The sequence below is a fragment of the Betta splendens genome, chromosome 9 (genome assembly GCF_900634795.4).
Source record: "Betta splendens chromosome 9, fBetSpl5.4, whole genome shotgun sequence".
Taxonomy (NCBI): Eukaryota; Metazoa; Chordata; class Actinopteri; order Anabantiformes; family Osphronemidae; genus Betta; species Betta splendens.
The window spans coordinates 27,357,277-27,382,296 of NC_040889.2; the positions used below are offsets into that span (position 1 = coordinate 27,357,277).

Below are 25,020 nucleotides of genomic sequence, written 5' to 3' on the forward strand. Positions count from 1 at the left end.
ACATTTTTATTTATTACACACCTTTATTGTGTCATGCAGCTTGACGTTATTTGCCAAAGTTAAACAACTGGCTTAAAACAACTGTGTCAACTACGTCTCCTTGTTGAAGTTATTTGTTCCACCAAAACGTTTTCATCTTATTCTATCAGCACATAAATCAGTTCTTATTTCACAGTCCCTGAGCTCATGTCTGACTGACCATGTTGTAAACCTGTCAGGTCAAAGGTCACCTGAAAGCATCCATGTGTGATAAGATAATCTTTCTTAATTGTCCCACAAAGTGGGAAGTTTCCTTGTTACGGCAGCCGTACAGTAGAGAACTAGTAAAATAATAATATTAGTAATAGTACAGTATATACAAATGATAACAATTACAGTATAAGAATATATGTCACTTATGTACATTATTTATTGCAGTATAAGAAGAAAAAGAAAAAAAATTGCACAGTGTGTTTAGATTCCAGTGGTTCACTGGGAGCAGCTCTGATCGTAGAGTCTCACAGCAGCAGGAGAAAAGGCTTCTGTGTCGCCCCTTCAGACACTTACTGCAGGATGTAACATTCTGTCAATGAAGGAGCTCAGAGACGTGACGGTACCGTACAGTGGGTGGGAGTCGTTCTCCTGTCTGCTGATGAGACCACTCCATAACAGACGGCTGAGGCCACAACACAGTCATTAAAGGTCTTAGGCAGTGCTTCCTGCACTCCCCAAAGCCTCAGCCTCCTCAGTAGGAAGAGTCTGCTCCGTCCCCTCCGGTACAGTGCATCTGTGTTGTGACCAGTCCAGCCTATAAGAGTCTATTCTCTACCGTACAGGTAGGTCCCTTCCCTGGATGTTCAATGATACAGTAGTACAATGGGAGAGCTGGCAACAGCTCTCACACTATTGATTGTGTGTGTGTGTGTGTGTGTGTGTGTGTGTGTGTGTGTGTGTGTGTGTGTGTGTGTGTGTGTGTGTGTGCGTGCGTGCGTGCGTGCTTGCGTTTGAACGTTACTGTCCCTTATCTAAGAGAAAGCTGGTGTCTGTCTAGTTATTTATTGAATTAAACCCATTTGTTTCTGCTACTATACTGTACATAGAAGCTAGACTGCAATTAATAGATTTATTGTAGATTTTTCTTTTCATTAATATCCATGTTCATTAATTACTATGGGTTTGATTTGAATTCATCCAAATCCAAATACTAAGGAATAAGTAATTCTTATATGAAAGTTAACTTGTGATTTAACCTGATGTCACCTTTTTCTGTGACAACATGAACAATGGATGAAAGACAATCAAATGTTTCAACAGAAAAATATACCCATAAAAAAACCCATAACACAAGTTTGATTCTAAAAACAGATGATGAGAAGCTGCAAACAGTCATCGTGTTTATAACTCACTTCCCTGAACATGAGCGTATAATCTGATTTAGACAAATTTTGATTTCAGTGGTTTTGGCATCAGCAGCTTCTCCAATACTGAAATATGGCAAGAGTTTCTCAGTGAAAGTGTCTCTGTGAGTGTAGATGTGAGTCATGTCTTCATCTTCATAGAAGGACACCTCCCCCCTGTTATAGTCCAGATGGACTCTGATCCTCTGGAGACTCTTCTTCACTATCAGAGTTTTACCACAACCATTAGTGTATTTACCATTACGATGCAATAAACACCAAATTCCATATTTTGGTGAAACATAACACTGTCCTCTCCTCGCAATTGAACCTTTAGCCAAACCCACAACCCAATAAGGATGATCTCCCACCTCCACCTCCCAGCTGTGTTTCCCTGAGCTGAAGCCCTCAGAGCCCAGAACATCAGGACACTCAGTGAATCTCTCTGGATTATCAGGAAGCTGCTGGTCTGTGTTTCCACGTCTCACACTGGTCAGATCATCAGACAGATGGAGTTCTCCATGTGCAGTATTTGGGTCCAGAATGACGGGCCTGAAGTGGACCTTGTCCTTCATCTTGTCCCAGACTCTGAAGGACAGGTTGCCCAGGTGTTTGGCCACATCTATCAATGCTCCTGAGAGCAGCTGTGGATCTGACACTGAGCTCTGGGCTCTGGCTCTGGTCTGAGTGGCTTTATAACTGCTGAGGAACGGCACGTGGTCTTTGTGCAGCTCTTCTTCAACAGCACAGATACTGTCTGACAGAGAGGAGATGTGCTCCTCAATCCTCTTCATCTCTCTGCTCATAGTCTTCCTCTTCTGCTCCTCTTCCTCCCTCAGAGCTGCCAGTCTGGACTCCTCTTCCTCTTCCAGGAAGTGGTGGAGCTGCTTGAACTCTGCTCTGATCTGCTTCTCTGTGGACGACAGCTGCTTCTTGGAGTGTTGGATCATTTCATTGTAGCTTTGCTCCACTTGTTTGTATTTGTTCCTCTTGTCCTGTAGAGACTTTAAGTCAGATTTCAGCTGCTCCTTCAGGTCACTGGCTGCTTGTTCTACAGGAACCACCTGGTGACTGTGGTGCAGAGAAAAGTCACAGACAGGACACACAGCTCTGTCTTCATCCTTACAGAACCAATAAGTGACGTCTGGATGTTTATCACACACAACCTCCTTCTTCTTGTCTTCTTTTTCCTGTTCTCCTTCAGGTGAATCACTATTTTTTCTTCCAGCAAACGAGTCAGCCAGTTCTTTGAGAGAAAGGTTAATAGTTGGATTTTCCTCCAAAGAACTTCTTTTACAGATGGGACAGTTCTTGTTTCCAGCTTGTTCCCAGAATTGTGTCAGGCAGCTTGAACAGAAGCTGTGGTTGCAGCTCAGAGACACAGGATCTCTGAACGTCTCTGAACAAACATTACAGCTCAGGAAACTTTCAACAAGAGAAATCTTCTCAGCCATTTGTGCTGATAGCGTTTAAAGTTGAAAAATAGACTCACCAAACAATAATTCGTTACTTTGCTTGTATAATATCCTGAAGGTGTGTTCTTCGATAGAGTTTACATGTCTCGGCTTTGAATAACACGTCGAAACTTCCGCTTTCGTCTACTGCTGTTATGAGCGAAGAACCAATTGAAATGAAACTGTTGTTTTATTATTTCTCCAGCAGATGGTGCTGGTTTTGTCAAATGAATTAACAAAACCAGAGACTGATGTTGGTGAGACGTTTGCTATTTACAACCTTCACAAGATCCATCCATCCATCCATTGTCTAAATCGCTCACTCCCTAATGCGGGGTCACGGGGTGCTGGAGCCTATCCCAGCTGGCTACGGGCGAGAGGCAGGGTCCACCCTGGACGGGTCGCCAGTCCATCGCAGGGCAACACATAGACAGACAACCATTCACTCACACACTCACACCTATGGGCAATGGAGAGAAGCCAATCAACCTAACGCACGTCTTTGGACTGTGGGAGGAAGCCGGGGAACCCGGAGAGAACCCACACAAACACGGGGAGAACGTGCAAACTGCACACAGAGCTCCAGGGCCGCCTCCGGGAATCGAGGCGGCCCTGGCGACAGTGCTACCCACCGCACCACCGTATTTTTACTTATTTACTTATTTATTTTTATTATTAGGTTTGAAACCAGTAGAGTAAGATTCACATTTGAAACCAGAGATTACTCACTATTACACCCCTGAAGCCAACCATCAGTGTAGCTGGCATTTTCTTTGCATGACAGACACCAGGACTCTTCTTTCTTATGTTTTCCTTTTCTTTGGTTTCTCATTTTCTAATGAATGCTGATAAACTCCACCTTTCTCTGTTTTCACTGGCTTTTAAGTGCTTATAGCTATTTTTGTCTGAAGACAATGATGAACAGGATGATTATATTATTGACTGTAGCCCTAAGAATGACTATGGGGATGTTGACAGTGATGATGATGATGTGATGAAGGTTGTCTTGCAGGCTTTCCTGTTGGGCTCTGTGTTGTGAGAGTACATCGTCTCCAGGATGAAGCACCAGTGCTTCCCTGAATTAAATGTGCTGCTGTGTTGTTTCACATCTGGCACAAACTACGAATTTACTGCAGGAACCAACAGCAGCTCAACGTTAATAAATATTCACAAATGAGAAAGTAAAAGTAACTTTTTAGTCATAAATGTTTGATGGGAAGAATTAGACTGAGTAGTATTTATGTATCGTATTTGCACCTTCAATCCGCAATCCTTGCAAGGAACAAGTAAGGATGAGTGATTGAGTGCATTGATCCATACAGTACATGTGACTATTACACACTGAATTCACTTTTAAACTGAAGCAGCAGCAGTCAGATATGCCTTTATTTGAACTGTTCTTGAACTAAAGGTGAAAATATTCAAAAACAATCACACAAGTTACTGAAAATATATAACCACTCTCTTACGCGCCTCTGAGTAGACAACATCATTTAATATTGAAGAAATAAAAAAATATATATTTGCAAAACCTCATAATGGCAAACAAAGATTTGTCATAATGTGGATAGTGAAAATGAATTTCTAAGACATTATAACAAATTACTCTCTATTCTGTTAAAAATTGAATAACAAATAGTGAAAAGATTTACATTCTGGAACCAGTGAATCAACATAAAGTGTTAACATCAAGTGTTCACCTCTTACTTTGTTGAAGTCGACTCAATGTGGCTCTTATGAAGAGACAATGTTTGGACAACAGATGGGATGAAACACAATCTAGTCTGATATAAAGAAAAATGTAACAATGTAAACAAATGACACAATGTTGTATCTAAACATAGATGATAAGAAGCTACAAACACTCATGATGTTTTCAATTCACTTCCGTGAACATGAAAGAGAAATCTGAGATTGACAGATTTTAATTTCAGTGGTTATTGCTTCAGCAGCTTTTCCAATATTCAAATATGGGAAGAGTTTCTCAGTGAAAGTGTCTATGTAAGTGTAGATGAAAGTCATGTCTTTTTGGTTATAGAAGGACACCTCCCCCCTGTGATAGTGCAGCTGGACTCTGATCTTATGGAGACTCTTCTTCACTATCAGAGTTTTACCAAAATCATTAGTGTATTTACCATTGCGATGCCATAAACACCAGAATCCATTTTTTGGTGAAGCAAAACCTTGTGCTCTGTCAACTGATTCTTTAGCCAAACCAACAACCCAGCCAGGATGATCTCCCACCTCCACCTCCCAGCTGTGTTTCCCTGAGCTGAAGCCCTCAGAGCCCAGAATAGTGAGTTCTTTGAGAGAAAGGTTAATAGTTGGATTTTCCTCCAAAGATCTTCTTTTACAGATGGGACAGTTCTTGTTTCCAGGTTGTTCCCAGAGTTGTGTCAGGCAGCTTGAACAGAAGCTGTGGCTGCAGCTCAGAGACACAGGATCACTGAACGTCTCTGAACAAACATGGCAGCTCAGGAAACTTTCAACAAAAGCTATCTGTTTCGCCATTTCCTCTGGTTTATTAATTGTCTTTAAATTTGAAAAGTAGGAAGACTCACCTGACAACAACCCCTGTATTTTATTTGTATTATCCTTTAGAGGTCGGATCGTGTCCAGTAGTCACAGCTCAGTTGTGAACACCACCACAAATCTTTCAGTTTCATTTACTGCATAGATGGGTGGAGAACTGATTCAAATGAAACTGCTATTTCGTTGTTCCACCATCAGATGGTGCTGTTTAAAAAAAAAAAACAAGTGAACAAATCTACTTTTGCCTTTTCACCACCTTCATAATTTCTCGCCATTACAAAAACATTTTATGCAACATTGTCCTTAAAGTTCTCACTTTAATTAATAGATCTGACTCAATTTTTTATGTGGAACTTACACTGCAAACTAGTCAATACAAAAACTCTAATCTAAATAATTGAATAAATGTAAACATGTTGAATGAAATTATCACATAATTTTTCCAGTCAAAGTAATAGATTTTTTAAATAAAATTTTAAAAAGTGCATCTTTATAAAAACATTTTGAAAATTGTCATGAAGGTATACCATTAGTAATGCTTGTTAAAAATAAACAAATATAAAAAAACGACTGGTTTCCCATCCATCTGACATCAGGCCAGCTTCACAAGCCTCTCACTGGCCTCCCACAGTTTTTTTGCAACACCAGTGTCTCTTGCGAAAGGACGCAAAGTGGCAGGTCTGCAGTCCACGAAGTAACCACCACTGTGTTTGGCAGCTTCATCTGACACAGCACAGTAAATGACAGTCTGAGCTCCAATCTCGCATGGCAAAAAAAACATCCACATGATCACCTGCATCAGCATCCGGAACAAGATGGAGTAGTGGCAGGTCCACCCACTTTGAACAAAGCCTACAGAAACAGATGTAAAGCACAGAACAAGAATGAGTGTCAGAATGTCAGTGTATGTTCGGGGTCACACTTTTAATCTCTGCGTGAAGTTTTATATTGTGATGCATTGGTTTGCTCCTTGCCAACCATAAAGTCGCTTACCAGGGTGCACAGCAAAACAAGTCACTCCTTTTCCTTCTGTGAGGTGGGCGAGTTCCTGACTAAAATAGATGTTGGCCAGTTTGCTGCGACAATAGGTAAAAAACGGGAGCAGGTTGTAGTTGAGGTCATGGAAATCCAGTTTCTGGTATTTGTAGTTAGAACACGTGAGCGTGACCACTCTGCTGGGGGCACATTCTTTCAGACGAGGCAGGAGCAGATTAGTTAGAAGAAAGTGACCCAAGTGGTTGACGCCAAAACACATGCTGTAGCCGTCGTCTGTCCAGTCGAGGACACTAGGCATGCCTGAATGAAGAACACAGATTGTACAGAAAAGTAGAGTCAATCAAATTTAGCATTATGTTAAATAACATTTCTAAGTGCAACTGTGTGGCTTAGCTGTCAGACAGAACTACACCACTTGTTGAGTACACCTCACCCGCATTATTGACCAGGACGTCAAGCCTCTTCTCTCCCTGGAGGAAGCTCTTGCAGAAGTCCCGTACCGACTGTAGGTTGGCCAGGTCCAGCTCCATGTGAAGGACGTTCAGACTCCGGCTCCTGAACTTGATCTCCCTCACGGCCTTCTCAGCTTTGCCCACATCTCTACAAGCAATAATGACACGCGCCCCTCTCATTGCCAGAGCCACTGCTGTCTCCTTCCCAACGCCAGAATTACCACCTGCACAGAAAAGCCCGAATGGGATGGGTCCGTGTTAATGGGGGTTTATTACTAGAGGGCAATAGCGACATGCTCTATAGTATGTAAAACTATACGGAATGATTTGACTAATGAGCTGATCTAAGAGACACGGGTCCTGAAATATGTTCATTTTACCTGTGATGAGAACCGTTTTGCCATCGAGTCTCTTCACGTCGGTACAATATCTCCTTTTTTTCAGCCATTTTAAAATGAAAAAAGAAACCAGAGATGCGAGTATTGTATAGAGAAAATACATGGTTCTGATATTTCCTTTATTGGCTAACTGAGCTGCTACTTATGCTGCTGCTCTGTTCGGCTCCTGTAGCGCTGTGAGCCTGCAGCTAATGTTAGCTAACTCGTTAGCGCTCTAGTTGACAATAAAAAAACTCATTTGTTTTCTTGCGGTTTCTCCGTTGGGGTTCTCGTTGTAATAAACAGGGTCGAGATGACACAAACTGACTTAAAACGACCGCGACAGCTAACAGCTTGATTTAAAATTGTCCGTATATTTATCAGATCCAATTCATTCTGGTCTTTTACATGTAAAGTGAAACGAACTGGGCATGCGCCAAATACTGAAGTATCTCCACGTCTCGCGAGATTTCATGACCAACTTGAGAAAATCTAACCCGACCAGCAGAGGATGTTAAGGTTACTCTTTAAAATAGTTTTCTAAAACTTTACAACGTGGGTTTGATCAATCATTAATAACATGTGCTGCTACGTCGAAAGAAAAACCCCGTTGACCTTCGTGAGAATATTTTTTGTTAATTTATAACAGAACGATTACCATTAAAAATGAGGTTAGTATGTTATTAGAATGACCTTATTTGAGTGTTACCCTTCAATACCCTGGTTCAGCCAAGTGTGGTGTAACACGGACAGGACTTGACACATTGTGTTATTTTGTTCTCCAAGATAAACATGAGAGACACGATTTTTCTCTCTCTCCTTATTTGCTGTTGTAAAGCATCTGGTAAGTCACATTTTAGAGTTTTTCAGGGACTGACACCTCCAGGTGTAGGTTGAACCTTTAACGGAGTGGTTTGCAGTCGTTTTATTTCTTTTGTGGGTATTTATTTGTGGTGTAGGTCAAACATGCAGAGGAGCATGTGGAGACACATTGCAGGAATGTTCCTGCCATGTAACCTGTGTGTCTCTGCTGAACTGCTGTGCAGACTACAGGCAGTTCTGTTTACAAGTGGAGCCTCACTCCAGCTCCATGCTTGGTGGACGCGCGCTCAGGATCCTCAATCTGGCCCTGAACCCTGGAGGGAGACTAGTCTGCAGGTTGGTGGCTCTGAATTATTCTCCCAGTGAGCACTCAGTGTGTGATATATGCAATATATGCAAATACGGTGTGGAAAAAACACTTGGAAATCACATGCTGTCCTAATGACATGTTCGGTTTTTGGAAACATTGTCCAATGCTTATCAATCAATAAAATTGCATTGTTGCATTCAGTTACAGGTGTTGATATCTAATCTAGTGTTTGCTGGTTATATTTTATGTATCTAGTATATTTACATTTTAAATACAGACATTAAAATGTCACTAGAATTACATTTGTAATGTGTTTACAGAGAATATATAAGGACACTGTAGTAGTGCTTTGTCCTGCAGCGAACCCTAATCAATCAATCACCTGTTCTAGGTTCAATGGCGAGACTGATCGAGAAGGATTTATTGATTCTGAAGGCCGCTCCCACTGTGTCACTCCTTTACTATTTGAGACAGGATGGATATCGCTTGATGTCTCAGTAGACAACATTACTTTTGACAGATCTGGAGAATATTTGTCAGGTAAATATTAAAATACATGTAAGTGGTTTCAGAAAGTAAAACAAGGACAACAATGTATTTTCCTTTTTCCACTGCGTAGTTCATCCGAGCAAAGTGGACCCTGCCTTTGAAGTCACCCTGGTGAATGTGACCCAGTGGCAGTACTATGGCACGCCCAGCGTAGCGGGCCAGCTGCAGATGACGTGGAACAGCTCATTAATCGGCTCAGAGAGAGTCAACATAGAGCTGTGGGGTTACAGAGAGTCCTTCAGCAGCGTGGAGGCTCAGAGTAACGACTCACAGGCAGAGCTGAGCTACTTGTACTCTCTGGGAAGGAACCTGCCCAACACCGGTTCCTTCGGCTTCATCCCAGAGCCCTCCGAGGTCTACTCTGACTGGGAGCTGGGGAATATTCGCATAACTGCTAGTTCTATATGTGATGGAGCAAGGTATCCATTATGGATTTGTCAATGACAACATGCAGGACTTCCAAATGTTAAATAGGTCGAATCTATCAAATATCTCAATCTGTTTTTATATTCAATATATTTTCCACTTACTCTCTAAGTTGGTTTTATTCATTGTTTCGGTTTGTTCTTAGATTTCCAAGCCTTGACTGGTCCTTATCTTTTTATACACAGAGATGTACAGTGCCTCTGGAGTGGGCTTCATGTCCTGGCCTGGCACTTGGGTCAGGTTTTTAGAGCCAACTCTTCTTCCTGGGCCACGACCAAGTGTCTGCAATGGGACACGTTGGAGAAGAAACTCCCAGAGTTTCTGGAGGAGCTCGCTGACTGCCCTTGTACTCTGACACAGGCCAGAGCAGACACAGGCAGGTTTCATGTGAGTACTAAACATCCATCACAAGAAAATTCCTCTTATGTGTTACTATAATTACTTTTTTAACGTACTGTATACTGTATAGAGCTATGTTTGTATTAATATTAACAAGTGACTAAAGGAAAGGACGAACAAACGTCCACCAGCTTTATTGACTTGTTTTCTTTGCTGGTTCATGAAAGGCCAATAAAAGCAGTGTAGTGAGCGTGTATTTGTGCTAACTGAACTAGTTTCACCACCAGTTGTATCCCTTTATGGAGAAGCACATGCGTTCATCGTGTTATTTCAGGCTGATTACAGCTGTGACGTTGAGAGGGGCAGTGTGTGCACGTATCACCCAGGCAGCGTCCACTGTGTCAGAGCAATTCAAGCCAGGTAGGATTTACAAACACATGCATAAATTCTTCTGTGTAGAAATTCAATTCAATTCAATTCAATTTTATTTATATAGCGCCAAATCACAACAAAGTTATTTCAAGGCACTTTACAAAGTAAGGTTTAAAACCTCACACAACTAAGCCCAACAAATCCCACATACAGCAAACATTTAATTTGACAGCAACAGTGGAGAGGAAAAACTCCCTCTCTAACGAGGAAGAAACCTCCAGCAGAACCAGACTGGATGTGGGCGGCCATCTGCCTCGACCGGTTGGGGTGAGAGGATAGAGAGATAGAAAAGCACAGCAACAGCAACAAGCAACAACAAGCAACAACAGAGCACAGGCAGGATGGTAGGACCAGGGACTGGATGCAGGCAGGATGGTTGGATCCGCAGCTGCCCATCACAGACACCAAACTTTGAGTCCAATGATACCTGTGGGTGAGGACAGAGAGGGAGAAAGAGTGGGGGTGGGGGGGGAGAGAGGAGAGAAGCACAACTACTGGACAGAAAGAGACAAGGTTAGTTAAACATGGGACAATGATGGGAGGTTATGGGACAGAGGAGGTAGAAGGAAACAGAGGAGCTCAGTGTATAAATTAAGTCCCCCAGCAGTCTATGTCTATTGCAGCTTAACTAAGAGATGGTTCCTGTGACTAACAATAATTGCCAGTGACCTGAACCATCTCTAACTATAAGCTTTATCAAAAAGGAAGGTTTTAAGCCTAATCTTAAAGGTGGAGAGTGTGTCAGCTTCTCGAACCTGAAGAGGGAGCTGGTTCCAGAGGAGAGGAGCTTGGTAGCTAAAAGCTCTGCCCCCTGTTCTACATTTAAACACTCTAGGAACCGCAAGTAGCCCAGCGCTCTGAGAACGAAGTGTTCTGCTGGGAGCATAAGGGACTATAAGGTCTTTAAGATAAGAAGGAGCTTTATCATTGAGTACTTTGTATGTGAGTAGGAGAATTTTAAATTCTATCCTACATTTTACAGGCAGCCAGTGCAGAGAAGCTAATGTAGGAGAAATGTGATCTCTCTTTCTAAGTCCTGTCAGAACTCTGGCTGCAGCATTTTGAATGAGCTGTAGGTTTTTTAAGGAGCTGTTAGGACATCCTATGAGTAAGGAGTTACAGTAGTCCAGCCTAGAGGTAACAAATGCATGGATCAGTTTCTCTGCATCGCTCTGAGAGAGGATGCTTCTGATTTTAACTATATTTCTAAGGTGGAAGTAGGCGGTTCTGGAGATTTGTTTAATGTATGATGTAAAAGAGAGATCCTGGTCAAACATGACACCAAGGTTCCTCACAGTAGAATCTGAAGCTAATGTTATGCCATCCAGGGTGGCTATCTGACTCAATAGTGTCTCTCTCAGATTTTTAGGCCCAACAATAAGAATCTCAGTTTTATCTGAGTTTAGTTGAAGGAAGTTTTGGGACATCCAGGATTTGATGTCTTTTAAACAATGAATTTTGACTAGTTGATCTGTTTCATTTGGTTCCAAGGACATGTATAGCTGAGTATCATCTGCGTAAAAATGAAAATTAATAGAATGCTTTCTAATAATCTCACCTAGAGGAGACATGTATAAGCTAAACAGAATTGGACCCAGCACAGAACCCTGTGGAACTCCATAGCTAATCCTTGTGCGTGTGGAGAATTTATCATTAACATGAACAAACTGGAATCTGTTCAACAAATAGGATTTAAACCATCCCAATGCTGTTCCATTAATCCCGATTCTATGTTCTAGTGTCTGTAATAGAATGTGATGATCAATTGTATCAAATGCAGCACTAAGATCTAACAGGACAAGGACAGAAACTAGACCATTGTCCGAAGCTAATAGAAGATCATTAGTGACTTAGAAACCATTTCCTCTGTTTCTTTTTTTATTCAGTCCGACCCTTGGCTCGGGGCAGCAGTGCTGCTATGACAGTACCGGAGTTCTGGTGCTGACCGGGGACTCTGTTGGTGGCAGCAGCCCGGACAGGGCCCACGCCTGGGGCTCACCCCCCTACAGGAGCCCTCCGCGCGTCCCGGGGTTCTCCCACTGGCTGTACGACGTCACAAGTTTGTTCTACTGCTGCTTGTGGTCTGAAAACTGTGACGTTTACTTCAGCCATCGGCCTTCTAGTGGATGTCGCAACTACCGGCCCCCGAGAGCTGGTGAGTCCAAGTCGGGACCTTTAGAGACTGTTTAAGACTGTTTCCAGTCTGGTTCTGCTGGAGGTTTCTTCCTCGTTAGAGAGGGAGTTTTTCCTCTCCACTGTTGCTGTCAAATTAAATGCTTGCTGTATGTGGGATTTGTTGGGTTTAGTTGTGTGAGGTTTTAAACCTTACTTTGTAAAGTGCCTTGAAATAACTTTGTTGTGATTTGGCGCTATATAAATAAAATAAATTAAAAAATAAATTAATTGAAAATTGTTTAACACAAAATACTGCATCTTTTATTTCTCTGCGCCTCACAGGCGTCGTGCTCGGGGATCCACACTTCATAACGTTCGATGGCCTCAGCTACACTTTCAATGGGAAAGGCGAGTACCACCTGGTGTCGTCGGACAGAGGGCTGAGTGTTCAGGCCCGAACTGAGCAGATGAAACTTAAGAACGGTGAGCCTACGTTTGATGTCAGTGCCCCGTCTGTCTGTTCTTTCATCCACATGAACCTCTCTCTTTTAGCCCAGAGCACTGTTTGGATCAGAACGTCTTCAGAGAGTTTTATTTTATGGTTTGATGAGTGTTGCTTTAAAGATCAGGATTTATACCCTGACCCTAGAGCTCGCCATATCTTACTGGGTTTTATTGGTCTTCTTCAAAGAACTGTTTAAGGCTTATTTTTCAGCTGTGACACCAGGTGATGTCAGGTGAACCACTGCACAAGAGCCATGAACAAAGAACATTTGGAGAGAATGAACATCTGGATCATTTGATATAATAATAATAGTAATATTACCACTACAGGTGCACTGGCCAAAGCCACGCAGCTGTCATCTGTGGCTGTGAAGGAGAAGGACTCTGACATCATTGAGGTGCGAGTAGCCGAGGGCCAGCTTCAGGTGCTCCGAGGCCAAAGGATCCTGCCTTTCAGTGAGCAGAGATGGATGGATCTGCATGGTGAGAGGCTTTAAAGGGTTTTTACTACAACAGAGCTGCTCTAGGCTCAGTTGGCTGCAAGAGACAAAGGTTTTAACCTGAGGATCTACAGAATTATCATATTTCCGTGCCTGTGTCAAAATATCAGATCAGATATATATTTTTTTACCATCTGTAAAGAATATTTTTATTAATTCATTCTACATCTTACCTTTCTAGGAGTGTTTGTGTTCAGCCCCACCCCTCAGAACGTGACGGTGGCGCTCCTCTCAGGTGCTGGCGTGGAGGTCCGCTTACGCGAAGGAACCATGGCTGTGACCGTCCTGTTGCCTTTGGAGTTTACCAACGACACCTGGGGTTTACTGGGTTCCATGAACTCTGACCCATCCGACGACCTGGTCACCGCACAAGGACAGGTCTTCTCCTCAGCCAACGCCACGTCGCAGGAAGTGTTCATCTTCGCATCTGGTTGTGAGTGTGAAGGACTGTTGCAATCAATCAGTGAGACTCATATGTTATTGTTGCATGTTTAGGAACAGATTATTTCTTTCTTTGTAAATGAACAAACTGTGTCTGAGCCACATTTGGCTCAAACCGTGATAAATGAATGCACAACTAGACACATGTTTGGAGTTAGACTAATGCATTACAGAGAGAGCAGGCCATGCAGTGGAAGGGAAACCACGACGAGGCCAGACTGCATGGATTCTGTTCATGATAACAGTGTCTCAGGTGGAATTACATTAAATATCACTGGAGTCTGGAGTTCAACCTTCGAATTAAATCATTACAATCAACTTTTATAGATGCAGCAAATTCTCTGTTTGAGCTTGTGGGCCACTTCGATGTACAGGTGCTGATAGAGTGACATCTTTGCTTGGATCAAAGGCTGCAGCATAAGCAGCTAATGACGCCCTGCTGCAGGGTGTGTCTGCAGCATGCTACAGCATGGCCAAACCTCCCAATTATGGCACGGCCCCTCCCAGTTTATGTCCATCTGTTAGAAACTAGCTACAGTTGTTTTAGCCAAGTACAGTGATTGGGCAACGCGCATCGCCCTGCAGCGCTTTCCATTCGTGGTCAGTCATGTCACTGTTTTTGTCTTATCAACAGGGAATGTTTCGGCGGAGGTTTCCCTTTTCACATATGACTCCAAGTACCTGATGGACACTTACAGTCTGCCACCAAACCACCACCCGGCCTTTGTTCCAGCCCTCTCCATGCCTCATGTACCTGATGATGACGCTCTGGTGCAGAACATGGTGAAGATGTGTGTTGGAGAAGGAGCACAGGTCTGTAAATATGACACGCTGGCCACTCGGAGCCTCACGATGGGAAACGCCACACTCAGAGCCTATGAAGATCACAGAGCCCTGATGGACGCTCTGGCGCCAGGTAGTAGATCATGTATATCATTTACAATAATATGTTTATTTATATAATGCAGTACACAATCAGCACACCTCAACCTCTGCAGTTGGAGCTTCCTCGTGGCTGGTGAGGAAGGTTGATTTTGTTGTTGTTGTTGCTCAGTGGTGTCTTGTGGCTGGATGGCTTCGCCCAGGAACGGAAAGAAGAATGGGACACATTACCTCGCCGGTGACACTCTGAGCTTCTCCTGCAACAAAGGCTACAAACGGTATGGATCAGCACAGCGCCACTGTCTGGACGATGGGACCTGGACAGGGGAAGAGCCCAACTGTTTAACAGGTCGGTTCTGACATGAAGCAACACTGTCAGCTGTACGATATGATTTGTTATCCCTGTTTTTTTCGCTAGAGAGATGTTGTCATGCTAATCATCATGTGTTTCATATTTAGTGCAACAGGCTACATCCTCTAATGAAAAGCATGAGGGGCGTTTAGAAGCCTCTGCTTCTTCTTTAAACTCTTTTTCACCAGGCTTCAGTAGACTCGTCTCAAGCTACACACAGGTCATTAGCTACAAAGGTATAAACCTCTGAACCAGGATTGGCCTGGATTTGGATTGAAAAATTAGAACCACATGTATGTTCAGGTTATTACTTCACCCTGAACTGTCAGTGTTGTTGTAGTTACCTATTGTCTCCACCAGGTGGCAGAAGTTGCCACAGAGTTTCTAGCAGATAAACGCCTCCTCTTGTCTCATTAGGGGAAAGACTGGCTCTTAGAGGACCTAACAATTAGCAGTACAGTAATTATTCATTAGTTTTATCATATAATCAGTTTGTTGGACATCTCAGTGACCTAAAGCGTGACCTGTGATCCACCTCCACTTTAATTCTGGCTTCATTCCTGTCTCCATCTTTTCCTTGTTAGAGCTGCAAGCAGAGACTTCCTTGTGATTGTAATCGGAGATGAACAGAGTTAATATATCAGATCTTGGGGCCCATCTAACAACTGGCCACAGCTGGACACAATCCACCTTAACTCCTTTATTAGACAAACATATTAGTTTCATAATGTAATTGAATGCAGAGCTGTTTAGAACTGTTCCTTTTGTTCTTTTTGCTTCTTTTTCATTTTGCTAACCACAAAAAAGGCTTTGTGGATGTCTTGCTTTTCTTGTAGTCAGCAAATCATTATTTGTAACAAATACTACAAAGCACGAGAAGACAGTGGAGAACAGAACCAGGCTCATCTGCCTTGACGGGTTGGGTTGAAGGGACAGAGAGGAGAGAAACAACAGAAACGTTGCAGACATCAGACAGAAAGTTTCTCTAATGCCTGGGTGATGGAACACACCCTCGTACACACAACCAGACAATGACCACAGTTGTTCTGACACTCTCATTACAAAAATCTGAGCCAACAACTGCCAACATGACCTGAGGGTCTCAGTGGCAGGTGTTGCCTGAGCTGTTACCTCCGCCGTTAGATGCGACCTCCAGCCATGTAAACAATATTAACCACAGGCCTGTGTGCACTGTATTGTGCAAGAGGCAGGAGGCGTCTCCTCCTCTCATGAATCACTGCATGTGATGTGTTCGCTGAACGGACACAGAAAGGTCCACTTTGACTTGCTGTCCTGTTGAAGTGGCACCTGTGAGCAGAGGTGGCAGTAAGAGCCTTCCGTCACAGGCTGGTCTCCTGCTGTACGTTTATCACCCATCAGTAACGGCTAGAATGAGGATGTGAGGCACAAGAAACTTAATAGAAGGTCACAGCGTTCACCAGCTTGGCTGCACCTTGTCACGATTTTCTGAAAGACAATAGCGTTGGCTGAGGATCTGCATACCAACAACCGGCTCGCTCCACCTTAATGGCATTATTACATTAATACTGTTCCTCGTGAAGAGGGGAACAAAGTGATTAAAGGAGAGGTGACTGCTGCCGGGACGGGGCAGAGCAATGTTAATGGGAAAAACTGACACGGTTTGCGAGACAAAGCCTCGGGTTTGTGCCCGCGGCCGTCGCGTTCCGCTGAGATGGAGCTGCAGCTTGTGCAGCCAGGGGGAGTGTGCACCCTTGAACCTGTGCACACACAGCCCTGCGCAGTGAGGCTGGATTGAACCGGCATCCACAGAGCGGAGCCCTCATTCCCACTTCCTGACGCTCCTCTTGTTTTTCATTAGCCGCGTTCCCGTTACTGACACACTGATGACGTTAAAGGACTTGCTCGGAGCACTGAGAAGAGGGTGGTGCAGTTGATTGATGTCTTTAGAATGTGAGAGAGTATTGTTGGAAGTGCAGGAGAAAAAAAAGTTTCTCTCGGACTCGAGTCGTTTGGCGTTACCACACATCTGTACTGGAGTAACCTTTAAAGAACGTGTTTATCCTGCAGCATCTGAAGCCACTAGACCTTCTGCTTGTTTGTGGGATCAACCAAGCAAACAAACTGTTCAGAAAGCCCAAACAAAATCATTAAGTTAGTAGAACGCACCAAACCATGATTCCAGCTCAGTTTGTGTCCTGACATTTGAAACGTGAAGTGAGTGAAGGGTCACATGAGGCTAATCTGATGAAGCTGTGAGGGAACGTCAGACAGCTGATGTCTGGAAAGGCTGCTCATTCGATAATACAGGAAATGTGAAATCTCTTATTTTTGTCAGTCCCTTAAATCCTTTCTTATCTTACAGTCAAACTAACATTTCTCAGTATAAGGCTGCTGGAAATGTAGTCTAGTCAACTAAACTGAATTTATGCCACATTGTACCAGGGAGAGGTTTTCTATGGGCGACCACTGTTAAATGTGTCCGATCTGAAGCCTCTGTCTCAATCGACACCTACTGTGACAGCAGTCATGGAGGAGGCCACATATCAGTTCTGTGCAGAAAAAGCTCTGAGCTTGTGTCAGATTGACTGAGTTTCGATTCAGACCAGTGCTCTGATGAATCCACGTTGGCTTCGCTGAGTGTTTGTGCTGGAGCTTGTCTAAAACTGGTGCATCATGAGGAGGAGGCTCAGACAGCGGCCATGCATGGAGAACAATGGGAACACGAACTGTTCCCAGTTTGCAAACGATCAATTAAAAGGAGACACGATGTAAGTCAGTGGTAAACATGACGCTTCTATGCGGCTTCTATGAGGCGCTGAGGTTGCAGCAGTGAGCCTGTTAAGTCCGGACAAGGAACGTTTGATTCCGACTGAAAGATTTCCACCTATTACACGAAGCCACAGAGAAGGTGGACGCGCTGCTTCAGAAACGGCAGCTTGGTACAAAGACACAAACTGTTCCCAAAGAGAGGAAAATCAACACCATTATTTTAAGATGATATCAGCGCTGTCACGACAGAAGCTCATCTCTATCTGTAGAAAGGCTCTAATGATAAGAGTGTAGCTCAGGGGCGTGTGGGTACGCTCCAGTTATGAAAACAGGCCTGAATTTCTTATCGCTGGCGTCTGTTTGCAATTACTGGAGGAGATAAACACTGAATGAAGAAGAGGCTGAATGTGAAGCAAAGTGTTACGAAGCGGAGAATAGAAATTTCTGAATTCTACTTGTGTTTAGTTTGCTTTAACTTTTTTTATTCCGGCCTCATGACGTGTGTAGACTCCGTCATGAGGCCAGATTTGAGGCTTTAGACTCCGTCTCACCACTGACTGACGGCCAGTCCCACTCTCGCTCCCAGTACAGTCACGCTCCCACAGTAACACATGGAACTGATGGACTCAGACGTGTAGGTTGTTGCTTGTCTTGTTGTTGCAAAGCTGAGTTCCAGAACCTGCACTTCCGCGTAGTTCATGCGTTACAGGGTTTTTATGCTTATGCATAGTTAAATTGATCGAGTGTCTCACTGAAGGTTTCAGGTTTCTTTATTATATAGTGTAACAGCAGATTCATTAAGGAGCATCATTAAAATGAATCTGTGGTCAAATAAAATGTTCCAACTCTTCTGCGTTCAGGTCACACTGGCGATGTGTGATCATTGTTTTAGCTCATGCACAAACCGATACACTCATCTTTATTTTGAGATTCATGCTCAACTCTCTTGGCAACGGAGCAGCTCTGCATGTTGTGCTCAGAGAAACACCGAGTGCTGATTGATATTTGTTTTCACTCGTGCTTTTACTTCCAACATCAATTCCTCCTTTTTGAGCTTGTGTTGATCCAGATATTAAAGATGTGGGTGATGAATGGGCCGCTGAGGCCGATCGATGGCTGGTGCTGATGAATTCTCTGTCTGGTGATTTCACAGATGATCACTTGGAGTTCGTACTTGGTGCTTCTGGTTCCCTCCTGACCATGATCGCAATGGCAGTGATAATCGTACGACACAGCAGGAAACACAGCAGGTGGGTAACACGCCAGTCAGCTCTGAGGAGTCGCCTCTTACTCCACCAAACTCAAGACAAAACCCAGACACGTGAAAAACTAAAATGAGTTGGTATCTTGACCAGTTGAAGTTATTTCCATTGGAAGCTGCTTGCGCCTTGTCTCCTTGCTGTGGTATACTGTGTTTTTCCCTTCCATTTCCTCTAACGATGAAACCTTTTCCTGTCGTAACCCAAAAGCAGTGAATTCAGTCTTCCCTCCACCTGACTGTTAACACCTACGCCATTGTTCTGATCTTGTTGAATCTGACAAACCCATGCACCCCGTGGGATCATACCTGCGACCGCAGTAGCTCCCGGGCGTGTGCAGGAAAATTAAAGAGCTGGTTTTATGGGCTCATACACTTCATGTGGGCTTTTCCCCACCATATCTCCTGCAGGGGAGGAAGAAAGATGGATGTGAGAAGTCAAGCTCCCAGCAGCACTGGGAGCGGGCGGCGATGAGGCCACTGTGTTTTCCAGCACACCTGCCCCCTCTCAGAGCCTTGATCACAGGAGGCCAGGTGTAAAGGGAGACGGCGGGTGTCAGGAGGTCTGCAGATGTGAGGGAACATGCTCATACACATACTATATGGGAACCCGGGGCGCACGCAGCCAGGAAGCATTCTTTGCATACAGTAGCTTAGGTGTCCTCTGCTCCGCATTAACACTCACTCCCCACACAACAGGTTCAGACATATTGGTTCCTCCCCGACATCACGAGCGTTGCAGGATGCAGTAGCGGGGCCCTTACTGTATTTCAGAGCGTGTCTGCTTTGCGTGTCTGGAGGAGAGAGGCAGTGATACTACACATCTAGCATGTGTGGTGTTTGTGTGCAGCAGGCAGCTGGTGAACACCTCCTGATCCTCTGTTCCCCGCGTCTCACTCAGAGCTGCAGGGGTGCTTTCCTCATCTAGGGTTTCCCGGCAGGTTTCAACAGGTTCACAGCAGCAGCAAGAAAGTCATTACTCCATAAGATACTGTGTGCGTCTGCTCCTCTTCTGCTGTATGACACATCAAAGGTCGGGGGCGGCTGTGTCTGAACTTGGCTTAAAATGGATCGATGGACGGTGGGGGAAGCACGCAAAAAAAAACCTGAGCTGCACTGTCTCAAGAGCAAATGGCCCGAAATGCTTTTAACTTCACTTTTGTATTTGAAAAATAGGAACCTGTCAAAGTGAATTCATAATCTGAGTAAACATTTCAGTCGTGCTGAGCTTGAATCTCTTCATGAAGTCGCAACCTTTCTTTCTGTCTGTTTTTTAGCATTAAAGCTTTTTTGCTGTGATGCAGGAAACGGTTTCTGCTCATTGACATAGACGTGTAGCTTGTTTTACGTCAAATCGAGCTTAAGCTGCCTTCAGATGTTTATCTCAGGTTTATCTCATTTCTTTTACAGTATCACTTTGTTGCGCTCATTAAATTGTGTTGTTATTATTACAGATATACGTATTTGTAAACATATTCATTGTGACGTCACCCAACCTCCACCTAGAACAAACTGGGCTCGTTATTTCACTTTTTTTTCCCACATATTTCTTAAATTCATATCTATTTATTTAACCTTGTTCAAATCCGCCATCGTCATGAAGTTGTAATAAAAGCTTCAATCAAACGTCACTGTTAATGGTGGCGCATTAACTGTAGCAGTGAGAGCGATCCACTGATCTGGTGCTGGGCGATACTTTCCTACGTGAGCTCTGATTTACCAGCGTCCACCGTTACTTCCCTCCTGCAGCTCCCTCTGAGCAGCAGGACGTGCCGTCTGCATGGCTGGTTGCCCAAAATAACTATGGAAAAGCATTTTTGACACACGGTATTTAAATATGAGTGGTGGTTTTGCTTCATCTGTAATTTAAACTCGTAACTTTCAAAGTTGCTTCAGTGAATCTTGTTTCATTTGTGTTTCCAGAGAGAGGAAAGTGAACCCAGAGGAGGCGGTGACGCCGGTCCGGTCCGGCAGAAGCTGAAGCAGCTGCGTGTGGATTCACCTGCGTGGTGGTTCAGCGGAGGCCGAGCGCTTGGACGTCATGTGCTGTTTATGCTCCTCTCGACCCGCTGACCCTGCAGGAAAACCTCGGGTTCGGGGCTTGTTGTTCGGCCTTGTGTTTTTCCTCTTGTTTAGCTTGGAAAGCCTCCAGATTGTGGTAAAGTGTGTGCGGGGTGAGGATTGAGGGCAATGAAGTAAAGGAAAAAATGCCATGGTTGCTTCCAGGCTTTTTTCCCGTTTTGCATGACTGAACATCCGATCTTCGCTACAGAGAATTGTATAAACACTACAGAGAGATATCATCTTCACAATCAACACTCACTTTAAAATGGGACCAGATGTGTTCGTGCTCACGGCCAGCGTGAGGTGAACCTGATCATTTCTTGGGTTGAAACCCTTTGAACTCGTAGCGCAGCCTCCGTGTGGCCTCGCAGCCTTCAGTCACACGAAGGGCTTCGCTGAGTGACTGAGTCAGAAACAACCACAAACGCTACTCAGAGGTCACGACTTTGTGACATATCATCACGTGATTTATGAGATTTTGTCGCACTTTTACATCTGTATTTACAAAGCGCGGCCCATAGAAGCCTCTGTAAATACTTCAGTTCAAAATGAGTTGGTGAAACAATAAATGAGTGAATGCTGCGTTGTGTCCGGGACCCTTTTATATCTTCCATACCTTTTTATCCAGTGGCCTGTCATTGACTGTACATGCGTGTTGTATGTGTTCACCACATGCCCCATGGACAGACGTGGTCTCGTGTTACTGTGGTCTCCTCCCCTTTGAACCTGGCTCATGAAGCCCCTGGGGGGTAAAAGGAAGCGGAGGGCTGGGGTCTCAAGTGGCTGATCCCTGTTACTGATAGGTGGGACCAGCTCGGGGACGACTAATTGAAATAACCTGGATATCGGACGCTTTGAAGTTTTGTGACTCATGCAAAAACTGTTTTCCACCTTTGAGGAGTTGTGCAACGCTGCTTTTTGTTTTTTACCTGCCTGTTGCTCCGTCAGGCCTGTGGGGATCTCCTGTTGTTCCTCGCCAACACTAATTAATCTTATTTAGGAACCTAAATAAGTCCACATGTTGCTGTGTAACTTAATGGAAGCAGCCCTGTTCTCCCCGAAGCGACTCGCGGCCCTCCCTGCGTGTCGCTGTCTGACGTCTTTGTACAGTATTAGCGACTCACTCGCTGCATAATCTCCTAACCGGGTGCAAATTCCCCTGCTTTCATGTGTCACTCACAGCAGCGGCGGCGGCCGTGCAGCCTCTCGCGTCTGTTTGCAGAGTCAGATGCAGACTAATTGCGTACGGATGAAAATAGCTGGGTTTCATCTCGGTGGGGGGGCCGCTCTAACCTCCAGTGTTTACGCTCGCTTATCTTTCCCACAACCTGTCGTAATTAGTTCAATCAAAGTCAAGCGCGAGCGGATTGGACGCTGCGAAGCCGGTCGCTTTCGCGTGGGACTTTTCCCACTCCTCAGATCTGCTCTGCGCCCTTGGATTACGATGACGGCTTCTGAAGTGGCTTTTGTTTTGGGTGTGCTCTTTTTTGTTTCATGTCATCTCCAGCTTCGCAGGTGTGTTCTGTCACTGAGCAGCGTCTTCAGACGATAACCCCTAATTGTAAGGTGTAGGTTGAAATAAAGATTGATTTCAGGATTAGGGTGTTTGCCCAAACAGAGCCTCTGACAACATGAACGCCTAAAGTTGTAGCAAAGTCAGCTGAATCCTGAGGCAGATGAAAACCACTGTGTTTTATACTGCAGTTGATCAAAAAGTCATGTTTTAAGTATGAAAGAAAGCGTTTAAAACATTTTCTCTATAACGTGTCGTCTACTTGTCAGCAACAGCATCTTGTCTGGAATTGCGTCTGAACTGAGTCTTGGCCTGTTGCTCTTTTCAATCTCCTGTGATTTGCTTCGGTTCATTGCGTCTGATGATTATAAATATTTGCGAGCTTAATTTCCTCTTCATCCATGTTAAATCCACTCACTCCACAACCTACAGCTGAACCTCAGCCTTTGTGAAGACTCACAAAGACGCTTGACATTAAGCCTCAGTATAAGTTTATCACTCATGGGCCAGCTCCTAGTCTTACCCGCACTCAGTCATCAACATCAGAGGCCAGATTTCATCCCCCGAGGCTGCGTAATCCACTCAGCGACCAGCGGCCGTTAGGACCCGAGGCTCGTTTTTCATTGGAGTCAGTTCTTTTTATAATAGAGCACGTCATTCTCGCAGGCCACAGAAAAGGCAGATACTTCACTTACTTGCACTTTACTACACCGCAGATGAGCGAAGCAGACCGGCGTGCCCGCTCCGCCCTTACAGATGTTCGTCCCCAGCCGTGCCCAACACAGGAAGCCATTAAAGAGCAAATCAATCAGTCGGCAGTGTGGAAACCGGGGGGACAGCTCCTCTCGGAGCTTGTGGAAGGGCACGTTGCCAGAGGTTGAGATGCACGACGCTGCTTGCACCAAATATAAATTCATTGCAGGCTCTTGGAAACTAGTGTTTTCATAAACATGAAACTTGGGTGGAAGCAGTTTCCAGATCCAGAGGGATTCGAGTGAAAAGCTGTGGAGAGTCCAGACGACCGAGTAGTGAGAGGAGAGAGTCATAACAGACTTGTTAGCGTTCACCTTTAACCGCTCCAGAGGAGAAACGTTCATTCTCTACCCGAGACACACATTCACTGGTGATAATATTCAAACAAGTCATTTTCACATGACTGGACTCTGCTCATGAAAAAGTATTTGCATAGTGGAAAATAAAGTTGGTCTCAGACCTTGTGGTTTGTTTTCCTTTGAAGAAGTTCAGTCCTTGTAGACTTAAGACGCTGTTTCTTGTGACCTTGCTTCACTTTCTGTTTTAATGACGTGTACAGACGGAGCTCATGAAGAGGCTCTGGGCTTCGACTGACCAGGTGACCGACCAGGTGACGAACCAAGTCACAGACCAGGTGACCGACCAGGTGACGAACCAAGTCACAGACCAGGTGACAGACCGGGTGACGGACCAGGTGACAGACCAGGTGACAGACCGGGTGACGGACCAGGTGACAGACCAGGTGACAGACCGGGTGACGGACCAGGTGACAGACCGGGTGAGGCTCCAATCAGATGAAGCCGATGACACACCTGGAGGTGAGGTTCTGAGTTGGTGTTTGGCAGCGGACCGGAGCCGCCAACATGTACTGTGCGTTGAGCCCCTGAATGTAAAGACGTCGATGCCCTGTTTCTGTGTAACGCCGTCTGACTGTCCTGTCATGTTTCAGCAGACTTTACCAGCAGTGCTGTCAGTCTGGGACAGAGCCTTCAGCCTCTAGACACATATAATCTGTCAAAGGAAACTTTATCTTCAAGTATAAATCCAGTCAAGTAATTCCTGGGCTGGATTTATGGTGACACCTGTCTGTTAGCGCAGATCACACTGTTTCAAAGCGAACTGTTCCAGCAGGCTTGGGAATTCCCATCAGATCCAGCCCCAGAATCCCCCAGATCATGGAGAACTTTGTTCTTTCCTCAGAGATAAAGCTTTACAATCCTCCCCACCATTACGCTTAATGATCTGCTTAACTGGCCGCGTTACGCCAAAGCTAGCTTGACTTCAAAAGAAACATATTCCTCCATGCTTGGTTTGTGCCCCCCTTTTCTTCTTCTTGGGCCGCGGGGAACTTGCATGATGCACTGATATGATAGAGAAGGAACTAAAGCTCAGCAGCTCTGAGAGCGTGGGCTTTAATCCGAGGGCTTGTTTGCGTGTCTGCGTGTGTGTGTGCGCGTGGTCTGAGGCCTCGTTAGCCGTCGCACGGAGACGCCACACACGTGCACGGCGCTGGAGCCCGGGTGAAGCCATATCACTGTATTCAGGTCCAGTCTTGCCTCTTTGTCTCCTCGTCTGCATTTGCTGCCTGCAGTGGCCTAAATAGAAGCATCTCAGCATTCAGGGATTCAACGTTTGCCGTGCATCTGTCATTTAATCTGGTCCAATCGCAGTTAGTCGACTGAGCTTATATAGAGTCTAGACACGCTTGCTTGTTGTAGCCCGACTGTCGTGCTGTGTGCCTGTGTACACCTGCTTATACCTGATGTGTGAGTCACATCACAGGACCAGTGCACGGCCTCCGCTTCGCTCTCTTACTCTCATG

General features: G+C 44.7%; 3 protein-coding genes across 6 annotated transcripts; 1 reads left to right on the plus strand and 2 right to left on the minus strand.

Moving 5' to 3' along the window:
• Positions 1 to 982: 982 nt before the first annotated feature.
• LOC114861771 (nuclear factor 7, brain-like) lies at positions 983 to 2,967 on the minus strand. Its single transcript, XM_029161362.3, has one exon. It carries the CDS (start codon positions 2,828 to 2,830, stop codon positions 1,382 to 1,384), a length of 1,449 nt encoding a protein of 482 aa, XP_029017195.1. The 5' UTR covers positions 2,831 to 2,967; the 3' UTR covers positions 983 to 1,381.
• A 1,209-nt stretch (positions 2,968 to 4,176) lies between these two features.
• On the minus strand, positions 4,177 to 7,604 carry si:dkey-174n20.1 (uncharacterized protein LOC796174 homolog). Of its 3 annotated transcripts, none has more exons than XR_008695636.1 (5): positions 7,191 to 7,601; positions 6,792 to 7,034; positions 6,356 to 6,658; positions 5,890 to 6,214; positions 4,177 to 5,566 (listed from the first exon to the last, which is right to left on the minus strand). XR_008695636.1 is itself a non-coding variant. In XM_055511781.1 (5 exons), exons 1-5 carry the CDS (start codon positions 7,309 to 7,311, stop codon positions 5,525 to 5,527), a joined length of 768 nt encoding a protein of 255 aa, XP_055367756.1. In that variant the 5' UTR covers positions 7,312 to 7,604; the 3' UTR covers positions 4,177 to 5,524. The 3 variants fall into 3 exon arrangements, 2 of the variants coding, with proteins under 2 accessions (XP_055367756.1, XP_029017201.1); XM_055511781.1 differs by having other exon boundaries at positions 6,156 to 6,214; positions 7,191 to 7,604; XM_029161368.3 differs by having other exon boundaries at positions 4,305 to 6,214.
• An 83-nt stretch (positions 7,605 to 7,687) lies between these two features.
• susd2 (sushi domain containing 2) lies at positions 7,688 to 21,166 on the plus strand. Of its 2 annotated transcripts, XM_055511777.1 has the most exons (15): positions 7,688 to 7,858; positions 7,974 to 8,031; positions 8,147 to 8,345; positions 8,711 to 8,859; positions 8,939 to 9,287; positions 9,480 to 9,681; positions 9,968 to 10,053; positions 11,952 to 12,220; positions 12,523 to 12,663; positions 13,015 to 13,167; positions 13,366 to 13,617; positions 14,260 to 14,541; positions 14,680 to 14,856; positions 18,764 to 18,860; positions 19,280 to 19,858. In XM_055511777.1, the coding sequence occupies exons 2-15, from the start codon at positions 7,980 to 7,982 to the stop codon at positions 19,341 to 19,343; spliced, it is 2,472 nt and encodes an 823-aa protein (XP_055367752.1). In that variant the 5' UTR covers positions 7,688 to 7,858; positions 7,974 to 7,979; the 3' UTR covers positions 19,344 to 19,858. The 2 variants fall into 2 exon arrangements, with proteins under 2 accessions (XP_055367752.1, XP_040928147.1); XM_041072213.2 differs by lacking the exon at positions 19,280 to 19,858 and adding an exon at positions 20,792 to 21,166 and having other exon boundaries at positions 7,688 to 8,031.
• Positions 21,167 to 25,020: the final 3,854 nt, after the last annotated feature.